This window comes from Rhamphochromis sp. 'chilingali' (genome assembly GCF_963969265.1).
Source record: "Rhamphochromis sp. 'chilingali' genome assembly, chromosome: 8".
Taxonomy (NCBI): Eukaryota; Metazoa; Chordata; class Actinopteri; order Cichliformes; family Cichlidae; genus Rhamphochromis; species Rhamphochromis sp. 'chilingali'.
Genome location: NC_137935.1, coordinates 11,351,261 through 11,374,523, shown reverse-complemented (window position 1 = coordinate 11,374,523; position 23,263 = coordinate 11,351,261). Strand labels below are relative to the sequence as shown.

Here is a 23,263-nt window from a genome sequence, read left to right as displayed (position 1 = left end):
AAATATGTATCACAATGTATGTGACACACACATATGAAAGCTTTATTTGCAATCATTTTATTCAGAAGTGTATTTTATTGGCACAAAAGTGTTTTTTCTTGTACCCAGTGTCCAACAGTCCTTTAAAACAACCATAAGTGCAGCTTCAACAATGCATCCAAAACTGTTCAACTGTGTAAAAGCAAATAAACAATAGATTAAAAAAACAACCAAACAATATATATTACTGTGAAAAATTACAAATACACCTCCGAGCTGTCTACCAGTAGAGGGAAGCCCTGGTCTTTCAGTCAAAGCTGTTCACTAACACAAGTCTGTAATGCTCCCCCCCCCCCCCCCCCCCTTTCTTGAATCTGAGATTAAAAAGACTTGTTATTACCTATGATTTGCTTTTTATGTTGCTACTTATCTGTATTTTCCATCAGTTGTGCAAACTCACTGACTTTAAAAAGTGTTCATTTAGTTCTCAAAACTTAGAAAGACCCATAAGGCTCTGAAGAATTTGTTTTGTGAGGAACAGAATCACTGTGTGCTCTTGACAGTGTGCCGAGGAAGACCTACGCATGACCTGATATTATGACCTCTGGTTATGTGAGCTTCAAATAGTTTGGACTTTACGCTTGCAGAGCAGCAAGTCCATCTGCAGCTATATTTGCTGTGGAAACAGTGAGAACCAGTGATAATGAGTACATCCAGAGTGCAGATTAAAACTCCTTCAGTTCTAAAAGAAACAGTAAATTTTAAAACAGACAGAAAGAAATGATTACTTTAAACCATTCTGATTATTGAGATGTTTGATTTGATGAAATAAAAATAATCTTTTTATTAATTTAAAAAATAGATGATTTAGATGATTTTTATAGGTAAGAAAATGAAACTAAATACCTAACCCAGCTTGTAACTACAGTGTTTTTTAATATAGTAGTATTTAGTTATTCTTTAAATGAAATAAATTTGTGTTCTAAGATCTTTTTGCTTTGAGCATTTCCTGTGACTTACACATGACAAGCAAAGCGTTATTAGAGCTTCAGAGCAGTCGAGCCTGTCTATCCATCATCTCCCTGGGAAAACAATCCTGCTCTTTACTGTGCATGCAGGAATGTGAAACAGGCTGGTTTATATACTTGGAAGTACTGTCTGTGTACACTGCGGTGAGCAAAGGTATTATTCAGAGATCCTTTCCACTCAAGCAGCAGGGCATCTCCAAAATGTCACATACATCCAATCCTGCTTTTCCTACCTCATATAGTGAATTTCAGCACTGTTTTATGATGGGTTATGACCTACTTAGACACTCATATCTGAATAGTATGCAGTCAGGATTGTTCATGTGAGTTTACACAAGTTCCAACATTAATGAAGAGCAGAATCTGAACCTCAACTCTCTACTCTTGCTGGTTCATTTGTTCCATGAGACATTCAGTTAAATCCAACCAAATTCAAAGAGTCTCCCACAGACAGCAATGACCACATCATTCAGCCAGCTGGGAATGTGCAGGCACATTCACAATTTCTACTTCCTTTGACTCACTGGCACCACCCTGAACTTCGAGCCTGAGCTCTGACAACATTAATCTCTGGTGACTCGGATTTTAACCTCTTGAAACCTGATTCTTTCTGAGACACTGATTATCTCTGTTGACTTAGTATTTATTATTAATTTACTATTTATATTTCAAAATAAAGTTTGATTTGTAAAAGCAGATCCCTGAGTGAGCCCAGTGTAGGAACAGGGCTGTATAAGATCTCTGTTTAAAGCTGTCAGGAGGTAAACAGCCTTGCACAGTGTACTAAAGCCAGCACAGTGTGCAAAGGCAAAGGCCTCTATCCATCTGCAGGAACTGGCCAGAAAGAGCATTTCGCCCTTGGGGGCTGGCTGCCAGATGCCCCACTCCTCCTCTGCCTCCTCCTCCTCCACCATGTCCACTGCAGCAGTGTCCGCTGTACACTCCAGGATCCCTGGGGCTTTAGGGCTCCAATCACAGATGCATGCTTCCCCAGCTCTCGCTGCCCTTGCTTGTGCATCAACTTTCCTGCTGCCTCCTTCTCTCTCCCTGTAGATGTGGCTCACAATTGCAAAGGCTTGCACTCCAAAGGGGCCCAGCAATGGCTCCACCCCTTCACTCTTGAGGATTCAGACTGCAGCGATGTTGGAACTCTTGACCATACTCATGGATCCATTTGTTTGCCACTGGAACACAAAGACAGACACAAATCATGTGAAATTATCTTCTACAGAAAAAAAAACAGTATCATGAAAGTTTTTTTCTTTTTTTTTTGCTGTTGAATATTTTCAACTTGTACTTGGAGTCATTGTACTTGGAAAGTGTAGCCTGGAGGTTAATATCTGGCGATATATATGGCTGCTAAAAACAACACCTTCACTAAATACTTCTGCAGCTGTTTTTCAATGATTAATATCTTTCTGTCAGCTTAACTGAGTCCTGAACACACGTGTGATGGCCTGGTTCCAGGCATCAGCAGATGTTTACATTCCAAGTGTCTGAACTGCTCTCTGCCACATCTCTAAATGCCTAATGGGGTACAGATGTGCACCAGCATATCAGGAGAGCTGAATGCTGGATAAGCGATGGTGACTGATTTGCTACTTTCCATATTTACGCTACTTTTTCACAGCCCTGTCACATCATAATGCACCTGGGTCTTACCCCATTTGTCTCCAATAAGTACGGGGCAGCCAGCATGCAGTGTGTCGTCGTTTCCTTCACCATTTCTGTGCAGGTTCCACCAGAAGATAGCAGCTTTCTGTGACATGAAAAACAAAACAAATCATTTTGAGTATCTTAAAAAAAGAAGTGTGGTTTAAACTATGGTCAGTAACTATCAGTTATTTTAAGTACTTAATAATAAGTTCTATAGTCTTAATTTTTGGCCTATATAATATTATTAAGTAAACAAGTTTAAAAAGTGGGTATTTTATTGCGTAAGTATTTTATTTTTCCTAAAAAAAAAAAAAAAAAAGCACACTGGATTCTGCTGTTGTGCGAGGCAATTTGCTGACATGGTCCACTTGTCCCCTTAAACAGGATGTCTGCAAGTCAATACAGTCGCAGGAGGACGATATTACATCCTAGAGGTCAGTAAATGGTTTATTGTGTCTAAAAATGCTTTAAACCGTGCTTGGCATTCACAGTAACCACAGCAAACCAAATTTAAAACCTGTGGTAGATTTGGACTACCATGTTAGACCTTGTCTCCCCACGGCCATAATTAAAACACCAAAGGGGGAAATTTCTTTTCAAAGAGCATTTTTCAAAGACTTCCAGAGAGTTGAAGAATCAATGCCAAGGTGTTGGCATTTGAACACCTTGGCATTGAATATGCTGGCATTGTTTCCTAGTATTTTACTTTTTATGGTGGTGTTTCTTTTAATTTGTCACCAATGTGTATGGCTTCTCTTTCTTACTTTTTTTTCCTTTTTTTGGTCACTTTATCTTTTTCTGAAGTTTGGACAAGAAATGAGTTCTAAGGTGAAAGGTTAAACCCCAGGAATGGCCTGTTAAACTTTACACTGCAGCTCATTTATCAACCAGAAAAACATACCAAAAAACAAAAGATAAAAAAAAACCTCCACTGACTTTGCAAAGTAAAGTAGTAGTGAAATAAAGTAGTAAATTCATCTCAAGGCTATTGTTTCTGTGATCGGACATTTAGTATTTTGACACCAAACTTATTTAAATGTGTAAAAGGGAAAAATATGAAATAAAAGTAACAGATACTAAGATATTTGCAGTGTATTTACCTCCACAACAGGAACGCTGAAGTTGGCGTAAATGAACGCTGTGGACCCACCTGCCTCCACCGGGCTGAGCTGTGGAAAAGGACATTCCTTCAGAGCTGTGTCTTGTGTTTACGTGCTCATGTTATGAAAAGCCGCTCTGTCTGCTGCAGTGTTTGAAGACTCAATCTTTTTCAATCACCACCCAGTTTTACTTTTATTGTAAGGACAAAAGCACTCAGCAGAAGAACAAATTGGTTACATGAACACAAATAAAGGTTCAAATAAATGTGTTCTCCCACCAAATATTTCCTGAAGCCACCGCATCAGGACAGATAAGAAGGTGACTGTGAGAGTTTGTTTCAAGTTTGTTGCGTGGCAGAATATCCCTAAAGTGTAAATGTAGTTACTGTTGTCAGTTTCTCAGGCTTGCTGTCCAAGTTGGCCAGGTTCTCCAAATGTGTTTATTTTTAATTTAGACTTTTGGACAGCTGAAAAAGAACTGCCAAAGAACTTTTAGCTACGGGGTCAAATAGGGTCAATAGATGGTTCGGCTTTACTCACATATATCATAAATGTAGCCACCCGATTCCCAGTTTTCAACTTGAACACGGGGCTTGAAGGTGACTGTTTTTACAGAAATGCAAACAGACATTATAAAGGCAATTAAAATATCCACGATCACCATGTAAATAAGCGCTAATCAACTAACGCAACAAACTTACAGTAGCATGGTCAAAATGAGGTTCATAATGGCCACCAATCCCATAATTCACCACCTGGAGGTACTCGCCGTATGGATGCTTCACATTCAGACCTGTGAGCAGTGAGATCCTCTGGTCCAACTTCCCAACAATAGACTGTGCTGAGCCCTTCAGCCATGCACTAGCAATAAAAGATATTGATTAATAAAATGATACGGTGACTGAAAAGAAATACCAGCTGCATGTAGTAGTAAACCTGCAGCAGATGTTTTTATTGTTATGGCAGTAGTAGAGTAACAAGAGGTGATGTTTGTACCTCTTACTGATCCGATAGTCTGCTGTTGCTTGTTTCTCTCCAGCTGCCACTACAGACCTTCTCAGCTTGTTAGCAAAGACAGAAAAAAGCATCTTAATTTTGCGAATGTTACAGCAGCCAAACTTTAATGCATCTAAGGATGGGTTTCCATTAATCCTTCTTTCTTTTTAGGGCTTCGGAGGAAAGTGAAGCAGAACCTGAGAAAAAAGCACCGCAAATATATTTGTGTAAACCACAGAGCTTCTCCGGTTTTCATGATTGTTTTCCAATTTTCCAACAGGTATACACAAACATTTCCATGCTGAGAATCAGTAGTGAAATATTCAACTCAATATATACAGTTCAAACAATTAATCACCAAGAAAACCTATTTAAACTGTTTGTTAACAGACCTGTATTCTGGGATCTAGCAACAGCAAGCTGGAAACCATGCTCCATTCCACTCTCTGCTCCAAACTAAGACCAGGGGCCTGTTTTCAATCAGCCTACAAGCTGACATAATGATGAAATAAGTACAGGGGTTTCCATCTGAGCAAGAGATGGAAAACCCACTGAACAATGCCAAAACCTCACAGAAACTATAGGGGCAGCAAATGTGTTATCCCACCAAATATTTCCTGCATCAGAAGACTGAAGAGCTCTCAGGACGATCCACTGCAGTAAAGTTTCACTTTACTCATTGGATATTAAGACTCAGCTATCGTGGACTGAACATTTATCGGCCCCAGCTCTGTTGGTTTATTTGGACAGTTTGAGGAATTCAGCCAAGTTTTTGTGGTAATGTATTCCTCTTTTCCTTAAGCTTTGCTAAACGTTTGGAAGCACGCCAACTCTTCCGCTATATGATCCCTCCAGAATCTTCCCAGTAGGAAGTCTGGCTTAGACGCCAGCAGTCAGAGGCATTTTGTAACACACCTACACACGGTCTAGATTCAAGTCTCGTCTTTGCAAAATTAAAGAATGATCAGCAAAAAGCACTAAAATTAATAGTACTCATTATGACCTACATTTCTATTCACAGCATTTTATATACATCTATATTAAAATATTAGATTCCCTCTACTCATGCATTAATTAAGTGTACCAAATTTTAAAAACGAAATGTATTAACTGTTTATAACAATTCAGCATTTGATGTTTTTCACCATCAAGAAACATGACTTAAAAGTTTACTCTGAATCTTTATCTGTTATAAATAAAAGCTCCAAAGGCCGAAAGATGTGTTTCGTTAAAGAAAAAACTTGTCAAATGATAATGTTTGTTAGTGACACACACATATACATATATATTGATTTAGTCTATTAGAACATCTATTATATGCTTCAGTTTGGCAGTCCCACACCTTAATGTGACTTTGCAAAGGAAAAAAGTGTTCATTTAGTGCTTTTGTTGATTTGACTTCTTGTTGCTAAGTTAACATTTTGCAGATTCATGTTTTGTGAGTCCCATGTGGGAAACCCCCTCCCTTTGTTGACAAGATTCTCCAAAAGTTTGGATTACAAAACCATTCAACAATCTGACGGAATCAACTAAAACACAAGACGTTAAGACACTGTTTGTTTGTTTTTTAATTCCCAAAAATCTAACGTATTGAAGGCACATGGGTTGTTTGACCACACGCGATGAGCACTCACTCCTGGCTGGGCGAGGCTCTTGATGTCTTCAGCCTCTGTGTCAGTAACAAAGTCATGGTAGAGGACCACATACGGCTGCAGGCTCACCACCTCCCGTTTTGCAGGCATCAGTATCAGTGCAGGATTGTTGTTGGTGAAGTAGTCACAGAAGAGTTGGGGATTTGCAAAATGCCTGCGCTGTAAGAAGCAACGACCATATGAAGTCTATTAACAAGATCAAAACATGGATATCCATCTACAGTTACTCATATAATGGATCTTGTCACCACATAAAAGCTTAAAAACAAAGACGACATTTAGAGTTTTTGCGGTGCTTTTTAAAGCCAAGAAAACATTTTACAGACCTTAAAATGTAGAAATTAAATGAAGTTGTTAGAGTATGCTAGGAGCGAAGCTTTATGACTTCAGATCGGCACTTTGGTCAAGACTTACATTTGTAAACTAATTTGATGGATTCATGTGTTTTTGGACAGAAATTAAGGATCCTCAGAGGATAAAATCAAATCAAATCACTGAGATTTTCCTCTGTTAGTACTGGTGGTGTTTTGGTTTTTTTTGTCAGCAGTATCTTAGTGTCAATTTCCATGTTTGTTGTTTTTATTTGATGTGAAGTTTGTGCTTGTGCTTTTATCTTGAAAGAGGCTATGTAAATAAATACGTATTTACTTTTGATGAAATAATTTCATGAGTGTGGCAGGCATGTTTCAGGTGAAAAAAGGTGAAAAAATAATTATTTTTATTGGCATACCGATGTGAAGATTTTAAAAAAGGCTCTCCAAAATTGCCTCAACTTTTATCTCACATGACATCTACATACACTGATGTAAATATTTAAATTGTAGTCCATGTAAAAATGAAAAAACAAAACATCCTCTTAAATAAAGTGCATCCTGAAACACTGAACATCCAGTGACATAAAACCCTGTAACTCAAGGCTACATTACTGTATATACATTTAAAAAGTTTGATGTGTTCCTGTCCTGATCTGCTCCTCATTATTGCAATACCTGAGAGCCTCGAGTCCGGCAGAGTCTCTCATAAGTGTCCCTGGTCCTTAAAAAACTGGAGGAGGGTCTCGTCAACCCAGTGCCTCTGGGTGGACCAGCAGCAACCAGGAGCTTCTCGTATTTCTTAACATTCTGCAAAACTCTTCCATTCATTGGATCTGAGAAAGAAAATGTGTAAACAGTCTGAGAGAGGGATGACACAGTTCACTGAGAAAAGGGGTTTTAAGAGCCTTACTGTGATGCAGTAACTCCTGAGATAGACTCAGAGCGTAGGAGACGTTTCCTGTCTGAGACAAGAAAAGGAATTCAGAGAAATCTAAATCATCAATCATGCAAATTTCCTCAGTCTGTCTGTTTACTTACTTTAAAGTGAGAAAAGGCAAGGTGATCCAAAGCATCCTCCAAAGTGCCTTCATTTTCAGGGCTCCACTCCTCTCCTGCTCCCCTGAAAAGGCGCGCAGACTCCTCCAACCACTGCACTGAGTGATAATAGTCTTCTTGTTCATAGGCCACCTGGGTACAATAACACCAAAAAAAACAAGTACTTCACAATTTAAACAGAGTCTGTCTAGAACTGAAGAGCTGAATACTGCATCCATGTCAGCCAGAATTTGTGAGGTTTTGTGGTTGCAGGGATGATTTCAGTAAGGATCACACTAACAACTGTAAGACCAGCCAGAGTCAGAGTCAGCAGCCAGAGTCAGATAGTTTCTCATGATAGTCAGCTGATATATGTTTGTGGCTGGCTGAGCCATTTTAGCCATTTCAGCTTGACTTGAATTCTTTTCTTTTGGATTTACTGGGTTAGGATCTTGTTTCATTTTTTTGCATATCACCGCCATCCTTTTTCTTAGGGTTTACTCTTCTGTGTGTCCTGTGGTGCCTTGTACCTCCTCAATTCTTCTATATGTGCTTCTTGTTAATTGCTTTCCTTTGTTCTTGTTCCACACCTTTATGGCTATTTTTGCTTTTGTTGTCTCTCCCTCACCTTCACCCTATTGTCGGCCCATCTGTTCACCCACCTGTGTTTATTCCTTGTGCTCTTCCACTTTCAGTTTTTGTTTAGTCCCCCCTTTTATCCTGCGTGTATCATGTAGCAGCTTATGTTCTACAGCTGCCATCAAGGCCCAGTTTCAGAAACCTTTCGCAGCACACTGACACCTGGAATCAAATCTCTGATAAACACACACAACCAAAATAAATGAATTCCTTCTTTGTTCTTTCAAAAACTGACTTTGTCTTTTGAATTTCTCTTTTCCTTGGGTCTCATGATTTTAGAGAAGCTCTGCAAAATCTGATAAAGTACTACAAAGTGGTGTCAGCTGAAAGATATAATTGGGAAAAAAATCTAGGTTGCAGAGTCAATAAAGTAAACCTAACAGACCTCTGCAGCCTGATTCTCATCAGTGCCTGAAGCAAGTAGATAAAAAAATAATCTGGACATTTCTGTAACCGAATATGGACGGTAGATTTGCATTACATGTAGGCATGTCTTCCACAGAGTGTGTCCCTGCATCACATTTTCATGTATGATGTGGAAATATAAAACTGGACTACAGCATTTTTAGATTTTGAAAGTCACAAACACTAAAGGTCTCCTTTACTTAGGTTCAAAGCAGTTTAGCAGTTGACCTGACTTGATGAAGTAGGTGCTGACTAAAGGGCTGACAGCACCCACACTGAAAGTGGGTTGTAAGAGACTCCTCCCGTCACAGATTACATCCACAACCACAGCTCCATGTGTGCTATTTAACCCCCACAAACACACACAGAAGCCCACCAACTCATCACACATGCTGAGTTAATCCACCACAGGTTTACACCCACATTTCACTCTTTAATTTAAGATCAGCTATTCTTAACAGAAATAGCCTAAAGAGCAATAAATGTGTAAAAATACTCAGCTGATGAGGTAATGAGCCTGAGGGAAGCGTCAGCTGGCAATTACCTTAAAGGGCCCTAAACCTCTCCCCACTAAAACTGAGACACTCAAATTTGTGTTAAATGTGTCTGGTTTTGAAGATCAGTTTAAAAACTACATGATAGCACATGCATGCAGGAGCTCTGTTATAGAGAAAACCCTAAAACTAAGCATCTCTGCTGACTGACCGCCTCACATAATTTCAGCCCTGGTACAAGTGAAGACAAGCTTCTGCAGCATGACTTAATGTCTTTTCCATACAAGAGTATGTCTCTCCCACACAGTGCCCTACCCTTACACATAACCACTGCATGAAAACAGTGGAATTTATTGTGGGGAAAATCTCCTTTTTTTCCCCTTCTATAGAATATTATATTCATCTGCGCATGAAAAGAATTCCCAGGCACACAATGGAAAGAATCCCAGTTTTCTAGTCTAGGTTCCCACAACAGAACTATTAACAAGTCTGGGATAAAACTGCAGCCCTCTGGAATGGGATGTTAACCAGAGTGAAAACTTTTCAGGACACCAACTTCCAAATACGTTAATTTCCTTCAGTGACTCCTCCTACCTTATGTTACTCTGACAGCTGTTCCAGAAAGAAGACAGATGTGTACTTGCACCACACTTCCTTTGTTGTGCTTTTAAGAAATACAGAGTTGGCACAAATACTGTATACTCTACACTGCTTTCATTTTATGCTTCGTCACATTTTATTTGAAAACATTTATAACACAGCTATATTTTCCTGTTTAAAAGAAAACAATAATCTTGCATTGTTAAAGATTAAAGCGGGTGGTGCAGCCAACACATACAGCTGAAGCTAACAGCTGCCTGTTTAGATGTCATCTCTACTAAATCAAGTCACTGAACCTTCTCTCTCGACTTTGTTTCTGGTATTGATTTTGGAGGATTTTCACTGCAGTAATCGGACAAATAATATGGCCTGCTCTGTGGTTAACTGCACTAACAGCCTGCCAAGAGGTTTGTGCACCACTTTTATGGTTTTCTCAGTGTTTGCACTAACTGAAAGTTAAGTGCAATGCCCCTTTACAGTCCACAGATAATTTAACTTCAAATTCATTTGTTCACTTCTGGCTCAAAAAACCCCAATATGGAGATGGTCAAAATGCCAGACTCAAAGCTTTAAACATCAACCCGCCAACTTTTGAATGATGTCATTGTGGCTTTATCCATCTTTTATGTAGGCTTAGGTCGTTATTAGATTCACTGATGAATGGTTTGCCTTTCAGGCAATTTGGTAAAAATTACTTTTTGATCTAAAGTGTAAAACTTAGACAAATAAGACAAAATTGTGAACACGTATTTGTGTAGCAGTAGAAGATTTTCTTTCCCAACACATTAAGCATAGGAGGAGAACATACATGGCATCGCCCATCACATGACCAAACCCTGGGCTGGGAGCCAGACGTAAAAAAAGCTACATAGTAAAACAGCACCATTATTTTTGTTACTTAAATTTTCCAAATATTTCTGTTCTTTTACATGCAGGATTGTGTTTTTCCAAAGTACATAATTTTTTCAGTACCTTCCCAACCAGAAAGCAGTCATCACCAGAGAGCTGGACAGATACTGCAGGCATGTAGACATCCACAGACTCGCCATTAGTGACTCTCTGGAAACGGCCCCTTACAAGGCTGGAAACTTGCAGAGCATATACATCCTGCAGCCTCATTAGCCCCTTAGCAGCCCCTTGGAGGTCTTCCAGATTGGGGAGATCAGCCTCTTCCTCCTCGTAACTGGACCTGAGAGCTGGACAGCAGAGGGGCAAAAAGGTGAATGGTGAGGGGTTGGGTGGTGACAGTAGAGGGGGGTGGATGCTTAGATATCATCACCAGATGTGTCTTTGAAGAAGGCAGTGGGGCAACCTTGTAGGTTCTCGAGGGCTTCATTGCTGTAGACGACATTCAGCCACTCTGAATGAAGACGTTTGATCAAAGTAAAAGCCACCAGAGGGTTGGCCATTGTGACCGCTGGGCCTTTGTAAAGTTCTGTGTGCAGGTTGGATACTTTGGCATAAAAACTGTGTGAAGATACAGAATTATTAAACAGGGTCTTCAGACTGGAAACAATAAAAACTCAATAATTAAAATGGCATTTTATGCACAAAACATTATTTTCACCAGAAGAAAAATTAGAAGCAATTCTACAAAAAAACAAACAAACAAAACTACAGTTATTTGTATAAATTAGCGGGAGGTGACTTCGTTTTGTAACAGTGATCCTGCATACAACATTGTGAAATAAAGCCACGAAAACCTAGTCTATTTTTTCTGCTTTTTAATGACATACATATAAGGTTTATGTAGTTCATTATATGATCATTTCACTATCAAGCCTCACATCTGCAACGCTTGTTCTATTACTATTTACTATGTGTGTGTGTGCAGTGTCTCCCGGGTTAATTACCACCTCTGGAAAACTCGAACAAACCGAGATAACAATACCTATGGGGGTTTCTTTTAATTCTGTGTGATATTTCCAAGATACACATCGTTTAAATCCTTTACAATCAAATCTGTTTCCAGTGTTTCACCATTACTCACCGTTTGATGTCTTCAAGTCTGTCCAACTCGTGGTCAATGTAAGTTCTCAGGTAATCGATCAGCTTCCGTTCAACTCTGACCGCCTGCTTTACGTTCAGCAGCGATGTATACATTTCCCCTCTAACGACACTCAGGAGGCCCGAGAGAAAGCAAACAAGAACACAAAACTTCATCTCCGAAAGTGAGCTGTCCGCTCTCTTCCTCGGCAGATTCACCAGTTCTAATTGCGTCTCTCAGTTTTGCTGAACAGCACCGCTGAGCTTCAGCATTTGGAGCAGGCTCTCAGCTGATCTGAGATCAGCCTTCGCCCTCTGTTCATCATATCATACGTACAGCCTGGATTCATTCAGAACAATTAGTTTGCGCTCATGTACTCACCAACATCATCTGATTTATGGGGTTTCGATGAAACCCCATAAATCTGATGAAATGAGTTCAGTTTTTGCAAATAATGCGATGTAATATATTTGCAATATTTTGTTTAGTTTTACTTTGAAGTCAATTTTCTAAAATGTGAAAATCAACGAGAAACCATCTGCTCTTCAAAAACTGAGTTTGGAATCACAGCGACATCTGCAGGACAAAGCTCTGCGCAACAACCAAGCTGCAGCAGCGAAGTGCCACAGCAAGGATCCCTAAAAGACGGACTGCGCCTCCCTGGTGGTGATTTTTGATCAGTACAGTGGAGGAGGAGGAGGAGGAGGCCAGGAAACTAGCAGTGAGAATGGAATAGATAAGGAAGTGTCAAAAGCGGAAGATGGCATGGAATATAATCTGTGCAATCTAGGCTAAAAAATAACTGATGAGAAGGAACTCAGTGATGAGGAGAATGGCTATGTTGAGGCTGTTGTCACTCAAAGAAGGGGAAATCCCCACCTGAGAATCAAGTTTGGCTTTCAGCTAAAAATGTCATCAGGATGATCACAGAACCAAAAAACCATGACGTATCCTGGACTGATGACATCAATTACTGCTTTGACCTATTCTTGACTGAGTCCAATAGTGTTTATTGCAATGAAAGTGGAGGGGAAACAGACTTATAAAGACAACTGAAAGCAAGTAAATCAGAAAGACATCAAAGCATACATGCCTCTTTTTATTCTGAGCAGTGTGTACCTTTCCAGAAATGAATCTACCAGCAGTGTACAGTATGGGATGCAAAGTCATTTCAGAAATTTTATTAACACAACAAATAGTGATAAAATATTTATTGTTATAATTTCTCTAAAAAAGAAAAAAAAAAAACAGGTCACCTGCCTAAAAAGATCATCAAAGAGGGAAAACACAATGGGTTTCAAAATTTCCATGCAAATCTCACAGTAGATTTTAGAACTGATCCTGTGTTTAAAAGTATGCATATTTATTTATTTTATCTCTGTTGTCCTCTATAATAAAATTATTCCCCATTTGTTTCTTTATTTTTTGTTTTTTGTTTTGGTGGGGGGGGGGGGGGGGGGGGGGGGTTCTTCTAAAGTGAGATTATGTGCCGAAAATATGTATCAAACATGCTAAATTATTAATATTTTTTTAAGTTTGACATTGCTGTAAACGATCTATTTAAATATTCAGCCTGCAGTTAAAAATGAGTTAAACCGAACCAGAACAAACTCAAATGTATTTAATTCATTGTAAAGACTATTTTAGTCTTGTGTAAAGATTTTCTTTTATTATTAATATGAAGATATTTTCAGATTGCCATTGAATTGCGATGCCATGTGCAGCAAAAGTAACAAGCAGGAGACAATGACTTATTGTAAAGTAAGGAAGGCTGTAACTGTGATATTAATGATGAAGAGATTCATCTGAAAAAAGGTGTTTTTTTCTCAGATTAAAAATTTGTGGAATTACGTTTTTAAGACTAATCTACAACAAATTTGTTGGGTAACCGAGAAGAAAATTTTTTATCTACTGCTGTAGACTTTCAACAGCTCTATTCTGTGTTCAGTTTTATTAACATCACGTGATAATCATCCTCAAAGAAATGCAGTAAACATCAAAGTCTGATAAGAAACAATATCATTATATGCATTCAAATGTTCTGCATCCAAATACTGTTGCAAGGATTTCTTTATAATACTGACAACATAAGATTTTAAACATGTGATTACTAAATGTCAAACTTATCAATAATGCTTAAATTAAAAGGTCAAAGCATTATGGTTCGCAAATTTCAGATTAAAACGGCAGAAAATGTTCACAAAGTACAGCTTTTTAAAACAGAGTGCAGTTTAAGATGATTTAATGATAATACTAACCAAAGTGTTTAAGAATAAAACTGAGATGATAAAGGCATTTTATCACAATTTTGTAGAATTTCCTTTCAGTATAAAGTGACATCTTTTAATAGTGCAGTTATTTTTTAACAAAAAAGTATTTTCTGAGATTCACTCTAAACTATTGTAGGTTAGAGATGTAATGGAGCTGTCAAACATTTATTAGTGCAAATATCTGACACAAACACATGACCAACATGAGGAGTTTCTTATTAAGATTTTAGACACCATTTATTAGCCTTTTTAAGGAAAAGAAGTCAAATCAATATTTAAATTACCACTGAAATTTTTTTTTTAAATTTACTGTAAATATTTACTGATAATTACAGAGCCCCTATCATGAGCCAGATTCTTTGATCTGTGCAAAAATATGTGAAGGTAATATGAGGCTTTAAAAACATTAGTCAGACAAATAAACTGGATCTGTTAGATATATTTTTAAATATATTGCCTGTTTGTGTTTCCAGATTGAGCTTTAGAGGAGGAACAGTAATACAAAGAGTTTGTTTTCTCTCCAGTGTAACTTTTTCCACTTACTGTCATTTCATGAAGACTGGTTTTAGGTTATTAGTTTGTTCCACGTGCAGTATAAGAAGGAATCTGTTATTAGCCAGTGTGAATGGAAAAAATAATTACAGCGTAAAAAAAATTGCTCGGTGTTCATTCGGGCAACTGACAGACAGAGATGCAGATACTCTGAACAGGTTTTCTGCAGGAGTCTAAACTGTTTTTTTTTTCAAGAAGCAGACAAGCTGTCCTGCTGTTTGCTTCTGAAATGGGGCTTGACTGTGTCTAAGCAGCAGAGGAATGTTTTCCCAATGTAGCCCCTCAGACTGTGATCTCTGAAGCCGTAGATGAGCGGGCTAAGAAAGCGTGGGATTAGGATAAAACAGAAAAAACAGAAATAGGTAACGTCTTCTACTGGCCAGTTAGTGTACAGCAATATGAGAGTTTCAGTGATGGGGAGAGTGAAAGCCAACATGCACAGAAGCAGCTGAAAGCCGTGCAGCAGCACAGTGTGCTTGGCTTTATTCACAGATACTCTGTCCTGTCTCAGCTTCCTGGTTTCCAGCAGGATTCTCACATATGTGAAGAAGATGACAACAGCCACAACTGCAAAGAACATCACACTCACAGCAGTTCTGAATAATGCTTGGATTGGAGATGAATTGATAAATAAATTTTTGCAAAGTCGAGGTGTAGAGAGGACATCTACAGCAGGACGCTGCTTTCCGATGGAGTACTCGATTATGAGGAAAATGCAGCTTGTAAGCCACAGACAAAGATTAATGATCCAGATACGGCCTGAGCGCCAGGCGGCCGGGCGCTGCAGGGGATAGAAGATGGCAACATAACGCTCCAGGGACATTGCAGCCAGGATTAAAGGTGTGTTCTGATAAGTAACAGTGGATATGAACAGCAGAGGAAAACAGTAGAAAACGGGAAATTTTACCTGACCCATTACAAGTAGGAAAAGCAGCACAGAGGACAGAAGCTGCAGGGTGTCATTGATCAACATGTGGGCAAACAGGATGTAACGTGGAGTGTTTAGGAACTGCCTGTGAGATGCAAACACATGCAGCATGACAACAATGCAGTAGAGGAAGGTGCAGAAGAAGGGGATAACTGCACATACTTTGATGATAACAGACAGGCTTTTCTGGGAAGTTGCATTAAAAGGAAGTTCAGTCAGATTCTGCATTCTGCAGCTTTAAGTTGCAGCACACCTGTTAAAAAAAAAGCACAACTTAAACTTCCATATACAGAAGATAAAATAAAACATAATGCATACTATCATTTACATTTACAACAGAAATTAGCTGCCTCATGTTAATAAAATAATCAGTAAAGTCAAATCACCCTGTAATACAAACCATTTACCCATTAAAATGAGACAGTGCCTCGCTCACCTAATAACAATGACTTTGTCTGACAGAAGAGCTCAGATTTCTCTTCTTCTCAGCACACAACATGTTTTCAGCAATCAAAGTGTCAAAGATGGTCTTCTCTTGTCTGATCTGTTTGGCATCGGTTATCTTATGTTTGACTCAGTGCTGATTCCCCAGAGATAAATTAATTTCATGCTATCGTCATTAAGCATCATGGTTCTCATTAACTACAGATTACTGTAGGGAAAAGGATAAAGCACCTTTTATCACAGGATCCATGAAAGGAAGTTAAACAGACAAGTGATTCTATATCGCAAGGCATCCAAAGCAGCAGTTGCAACAGTCAAATTAGGAAAAATGTTCTCAATTTGTATTTCTACAAATTGTTTTTTCCTTTTCAGAGCACCAAGCTCCATCTCCACCTCCAGTTTCATGCGTCCTCTTCTCCTCACCTGCAGTGCATCGTAAGTAATTAGCTCACCTGTATTTAGGACCAGCTCACACCTCCAGTCTTCGCCAGTTTGTCAGCTATTCTTTAGCAGTAAATCAGCCTCAATGCTTCGTTTAAACTTTGTAACATCCTGTGTTAACCTATTGTTCTCTTTGTCTTCAGTCTTTGGCATTTCTGGATCACTACCCACACTAACCAGTTCTTTTCTTGGATTTCCTGGTGCAGATCTGCTACCCGTGACTACTCACCTGCCCATTGCTGCTGCCAACCCATTGCTCATTGGAAATCTGAAAAGGATCAAAGAACTCACCTGCCTGCCGTCCTGCCCGCCGACACACACCCAGCAATATCCTCGATATTTCTCAGTGCCTGCTTATAACCCTCCTCTCCTTCTGTAACAGTTGCTGCTGCACCTGCATGATTACCTTTCAATGCCCTGCTCTTATCCCAGACCTCTTTGTGTTGAATAAAGATTTCAGTGTTTGGAAATCTTGGTCTGTTGTGTCTGCTTTTGGGGTCCAACTCTCTCTCTTGGCCCTCACATTACACTGACTTTGCTGAATGGACACCTTGCAAATGATCATGGTTAATTGGGCCAGCTGTTTCTTGTATAAACTGCGGCTATGTCCACACGTACCCGGGTATTTTTGAAAACGCAGATTTTTCTATGCGTTTGCACCTTTCGTCCACACGTAAACAGCGTTTTTGGTCACTGAAAACGGAGATTTTTAAAAACTCCGGCCAGGGTGGATATTTTTGAAAACTCAGTTTTTGCATTTATGTGTGGACTAGAAAAACGGAGAAAACGCAGCGTCAAAGGTGTGCACATTTTTTGACATCACACTGTGCGCCACGTTATTGTTTCGGTGAAATGAATTTCTACAATACTGTTAATAATAATAATAATGGATACTTTATTGATCCCCATGGGGAAATTACTTGTTTTTCTCTGCATTTGACCCATTCACTCAGTGAAGCAGTGGGCAGCCCACTAAGCAGGCGCCCGGGGAGCAGTGTGTAGGGACGGTACCTTGCTCAGGGGTACCTCAGGGTAGCCGTTAAGTGGTTAAGTGTTACTGTTAATTCTACTCTCTGCAGTGTTTAAATGCTTACAAATACACACAGTTACTGTCCCTCCACACATACGACTCGGTTCTGCTTCTATGCCCCAGCTTTGTTTACTTTTTCCCACCGAGGCTTCTAGACTTCTGATCAGTGTTGCCAACTCCTCAGTAAGGAAAATCGCTATTGGCTGTCCTAAAAGTCGCTAGAAGTCGCTAAATGACGTCATCACCTAATTTGCATAATTGGTCATGCTAATATAATTGTAACCTACGCTGTTGGAGAGAGAAATAACATCGTGGAAGAGACATAAAGTGAGCAAAAAACGTCCTAAATGCATTTAGAACTACAAATTAAATTTCTTTTAGCAATTATTGTTTTTTAATGTCACAATTCCAACCCTGCTCCTTTATCCGGGCTTCGACCGGCAAAAGTGACCCGAAATAGGCACTCTGGTGGAGTTACTTTGTGTGTGTGTTTATAAGTAGTTTTAAACCTTGTGATCCACAAAACAGCATAACAGTAAAAGAAGAACTGACTGGTTACAGACAGTGCGGAAGCAGCGGCTTCGCTCATGCGCGATTCATTTGCAGTTTGGACGCATAGGTGTGAACATCTCCTGCAGCTGGGGGAGGACTATCCTCCGCCCGTGAGTGCTTTAGCAGGTGAGGTGCCCACGGCAGCACCGCTGCTTGTTGAGAGTAAGAGCAACACGCTCTTTCACGTCAAAAGTCGTCAAAAATAAGTCTCCAATAACAGCAGAAAAAGTCGCCAGATTTGTCGCTAGTCGCTTTTGAGAAAAAAAGTCGCTAAGGGGCCTGAAAACTCGCTAAATATAGTGACAAAATCGCTAAGTTGGCAACACTGCTTCTGATTGGCCAACATTTCTGCACGGTTAGGAATATATCGCCACCTGTTGCTTTGGCATGTTCATAGCAGTGATTTCCTTCATTTCTGCCTTTACGTGTGGACGGGATTATTTTTTAAAACGAAAACGGAAAATCGCCGTTTTCAAAAATACCCGTGTAAGCATGGACGTAGCTTGTGAACGTCTGGGCGATGGCATTTGACCACATTTATGTACAATTAAATTTTAAGAATGACTGTGGAAGTCAGTGTAGAGACAGTTTGTGATGTTGGTGAGGCCTCTTTCATAGTGAGCCTGTCAGTGTAGGGTTATTGAAAGGTTAATTTAAGGCAGACTTCTGTATCATTTTTTATAATTATTTTCTACACAGTTGCATCAAAGTATTTTTAATTTGCCTATTCATAGTTTTTCCTTTTAGTTTAATCCAGCTTTTAGGTTTAGTACAAAACAAGTTTACTATATTATCATATTCACTCTGAGCTAAGAGTAAAACATGGGCCTTTAAGTGTTTCTTACTAACAATGTAATAAAGCAGGACTCATTTTGTGCCACATGCAGTGCAATTTTACCTGGACCAGCAAAGCAATTCCCTCATAATACTGTCAGTGTTATAGTTACAGAGTTTATATTGTCTTGATGCATGTTCAGTCATCCAGGTAAGGAAACCCCCTCTAAATTATTCTGTTTATCTGGATGGGAGAAAAGTTTTGTTGCTCAGCCAAGTGACTTCTTCAGTCTCAGCTGACTGCAGGGTTCTCCAACTTTATAAACAGTACATATGCACAATGCCTGAAATGAGCACCACTGACAAACAATGGGCTGTACGGTCAGTTTCTTCATCTTCTGATATGCAAATTCAACAGTTGCTGTGAGTGCCACTTATATTACTCTGTTTCCTCTGCTTTCCAACCCCAAAACACACTGCAGCAAAAACTGGTCCAAGGATCTGGCCTCTAATATGGTAATATAGCGTATGCTGTTACAGTAAGTGCCAGGAGGATTGCAGTGATTTATACATCAGGGAAACCAAACGACCTCTGGCTAAGAAGATGGCACAACACAGAAGAGCTAACTCGTCAGGCCAGGATTCCGCAGTCCATTTACACCTACAGGCCAGTGGACAGTCTTCCAACGATGAGGATGGACACATGAAAAGGGAAAGACCATCTCTGAATCGAGGAGGGGCCTAAGGGTACATCTTTCACCATCTTACAGTACTGTGATTGCAGCCATTGAGTACAAGTCACTCTCTGTGAATGGTACTCATGGCCATTGATCAGTGGTGACTAATCAATTTGCATTTTAATGATCAATAAACTGACCTTCCACCCATTATTAATCAGTGGTGCCGGTTTCAGTCATTATCCAAATGTTCTGTTTATAAAGTTGGGGAAACCTACAGTCAGCTGAGACTGAAGAAGTCCCCTGGATGAGTGACGAAATGTTTCTCCCACTGAAAACGTCACGACCAGATGAACAGAATCAACTTTTTGGGAAGACCTTTGGGAAAAGTCTTAAGGTCTTCCAGTTTCAAGATTAGCCTCTTCCTCCTCGTAACTGGACCTGAGGACTGGACAGCAGAGAGGCAAAAAGTGAATGGGGAGAGGTTGGGTGGCAACAGCAGAGATGAGGGGACAGATGTGTCTTTGAAGAAGGCAGAGGGGCAGCCTTGTAGGTTCTTGAGGGCTTCATTGCTGTAGACAACATTCAGCCACTCTGAATGAAGAGTTCTGATCAAAGTACAAGCCACCAGAGGGTTGGCCATTGCGACCGCTGGACCTTTGTAAAGTTTTGTGTGCAGGTCGAATACTTTGGCATAAAAACTGTGTGAAGATACAGTATTGTTAAACAGGGTCTTCAGACTGAAAATAAAAACTCAATAATAAAAATGGCATTTTTATGCACAAAACCTTATTTTCACCAGACGAAAGGAACAATATGAAAAAAAGATACAAATTCTGGGTATAAAGTATTAAATTAACATCTGCCAAAGTCCTCCATGGGCAAAGTATCAATTAGAATATTAGACTGATTTCAGGAAACCCGTATCTCATATAAATACCATAAATATTGAGCTTATTCCAGCTCAAACACTGCAAAAATCCACCACAATCTGTCACGGCCAAGGCCGAACCCGACAACCAGATTCAAATACAGATCATACACAGAGGCACGGACGAGCGTAATAAACAGAACTTTATTTCCTAGGGCCTGACTACGGAAGAGGATTAGGGCCACTGGGGGAAAAAATAATAATAAAAAAAAAATTCTGAGATTAAAGTCAGAATTCTTTTTTTTTTTTTCTCTCCTCTCCAGTGGCCCTAATCCTCTTCCGTACCTGACAAATACTGTGAGCTATGAGGAATAACATGGGACTTCAATTACGGTGGTAAACAGGAGTGACGCTAAACTATGAGAAACACTAGATTTACGAAAGCACCAGAGAATTGTGACGAGGGGATATGTACAGGGGCAAGGGGCAGGAAACATGACCTGGAGGCTCTGAACACTAGAATGAGAGGAGACAAGTTTTAGTGACCGAGTCTGTAAATCCTGGTGAGTGTGAACCATAAAGAAACATTCTTACTTTGGCAGGTGGAGGAATGGCAAGGAAGGGGTGAGAGGTCCAAGTGAGCAGTCTTTGGTCTACAGGAGATGGTAGTCTGATTGAGTACTGTGACAGGAGGGCAGGCAGGCGAGTGAATCCGAGAGGTGCTGTGACGCAAAGAGCTGCCAAACCAGCTTCAGGATGAAAGTGTGTATTGCCAGGAGATGGAGGTGGCAGACAACAGGATAGCTGATGGAAGAAAAAGCACAGGTTGAATATAATCCTCTTGCAAACAAAATCTCTTTCAGTGAACTACTATGGTGACCCGCACTAACTGTGATTAGCTGAAGACTTAGCGAAGAGGAGTGGTGACCGCTGGTCTTAAGTACTGGCAGCTCAATTGCCAGCAGGTGTGGAGACATGCAGGAACGCAGCGAATCCACCCAGGGGTGGAACTGTGGCTCAGTGGAAAAACCCCAGCACTCACCCAGACCACGACACAATCAAGCCAAAGTTTGATTTCTCGTGACCAAAAGATTCCTTCACAAAATTAGAAACACTTCCACAGAAGAACTATTGAGTCATTTGTATAAATTAGCGGGAAGTGACTTAGTATGTTTTGTATCAGTGATCCTGCATCCAACATAGTGAAATAAAGCCACAAAAACCTTAAATCTATTTTTTCTGCATTTTTTTAATGATATCATACATATAAGGGTACGGGTCTCTCCATTGACTTTAATTGCGTCTCCCCGTTTTTGCTGAACAGTACCGCTTCTGCATTTGGAGCAGGCTCTCAGCTGATCTGAGATCAGTCTTCGCCCTCTGTTCATCATATCATACATACAGCCTGGATTCATTCAGAACGATTAATTTGCGTTCATGTGCTCACCAATATCATCAGATTTATGCGGTTGTCAAGGATGCTGTTTCTGATTAAATAAGTTCAGTCTGAGCAAATAATGCGATATATTTTTGCGATATATATATATATATATATATATATATATATATATATATATATATATATATATATATTTGCAATATTTTGTTACGTTTTACTGTGAAGTCAGTATTTTAAAATCTGAAAATAAAAGAGAAATCATCTGCTCCTAAAATCAGTTTAAAAACCGTGTTTGGAATCACAGCGACATCTGCAGGACAAAGGCAGTGAGCCTGAATGAGCTGTGTGAGATTGTACAAATGTGTAACGACGCACTATGTCTATACACTTGCAGTAAAGGCAAACTCACAAAGCTACACTGGTTTCAATTCATCTTAATATGTGCAACATATGCATTCAAAAGTTCTGCATCCAGATACTCCTGCAAGTATTTCTTTTTAATACTGACACCATACAATTTTAAATATTTGCTATAAAGTCCAACTAACTCACAGAGAGCCAAAAAGCATTTAGAGTTACCTTGAATGCAACTCAGTCCCTGTTAATCATAAATCCTCACTGAAAGAATGAGAGGACGTGTCCCTTCAAACGTCATTAAAGTTACGTTAAATTCACTCCCACAATTGAGTAATCTTGTCTGATGGTTCTGGCACAGATTTTTAGTCTCTGCTGGTTTATGTTTAACAGCCTTAGATCTCTAAAACATTTGGGGTCATGATTGTTTTCACAGACAGTCCGAGAGATTTAGCCAGTTCATTTTTTGAATCTTATTTACATATTAAATTACTAATGTCAAAATTATCAATAAATCCTTTGCTCAAAAGGTCATTTTCACTAATTTCAGATCGGGAACATTTTCCCCAGTGCTGATCAAGACAACTTTTTAAACCAGAGTGCAGTTTAAGATGATTTCATGATAATACTAACCAAGGTGTTAAAAAATGAAACTGAGATGATAAAGACATTTTATCATAATTTTATAGAATTTCCTTCCAGTATAAAGGGACATCTTTTAGTGTTGCACTTATTTTTGTTAACAAAGTGACAAAATTGAAACAAGAATAAAAAAGTATTTTCTGAGATTCGCTCTAAACTCAAACAACTCTTGTAGGTTAGGGATGTAATGGAGTTGTCAAACATTTATTAGTGCAAATATCACACTTTTAGTCAAACATGCAATCTGACACAAACACATGACCAACATGACGAGTTTCTTATTAAGATTTTAGACACCTTTTATTGGCCTTTTTAAGGAAAAGAAGTCAAATCAATATTTATGTGCTCAAATTACCACTGGAATTTTTTTTTTTTTTTACTGTAAATATTTACCTGATAATTACAGAGCCCCTTTCATGAGCCAGATTCCCTGTTCTGTGCAAA

The 23,263-nt window shown here is 39.3% G+C and overlaps 2 protein-coding genes across 2 annotated transcripts; both read right to left on the bottom strand.

Moving 5' to 3' along the window:
• Positions 1-55: 55 nt before the first annotated feature.
• p4ha3 (prolyl 4-hydroxylase, alpha polypeptide III) lies at positions 56-12,193 on the bottom strand. The gene is made up of 13 exons (XM_080889550.1): positions 11,889-12,193; positions 11,211-11,365; positions 10,871-11,094; positions 7,764-7,913; positions 7,636-7,687; positions 7,401-7,558; positions 6,394-6,570; positions 4,760-4,824; positions 4,465-4,624; positions 4,304-4,366; positions 3,764-3,832; positions 2,670-2,766; positions 56-2,191 (listed from the first exon to the last, which is right to left on the bottom strand). Exons 1-13 carry the CDS (start codon positions 12,059-12,061, stop codon positions 2,121-2,123), a joined length of 1,614 nt encoding a protein of 537 aa, XP_080745676.1. The 5' UTR covers positions 12,062-12,193; the 3' UTR covers positions 56-2,120.
• Positions 12,194-14,897: 2,704 nt separating this feature from the next.
• On the bottom strand, positions 14,898-15,863 carry LOC308401453 (odorant receptor 131-2-like; the record flags this gene model as incomplete). Its single annotated transcript, XM_080889661.1, has 1 exon — positions 14,898-15,863. The coding sequence occupies one exon, from the start codon at positions 15,861-15,863 to the stop codon at positions 14,898-14,900; it is 966 nt and encodes a 321-aa protein (XP_080745787.1).
• Between the last annotated feature and the right edge of the window lie 7,400 nt (positions 15,864-23,263).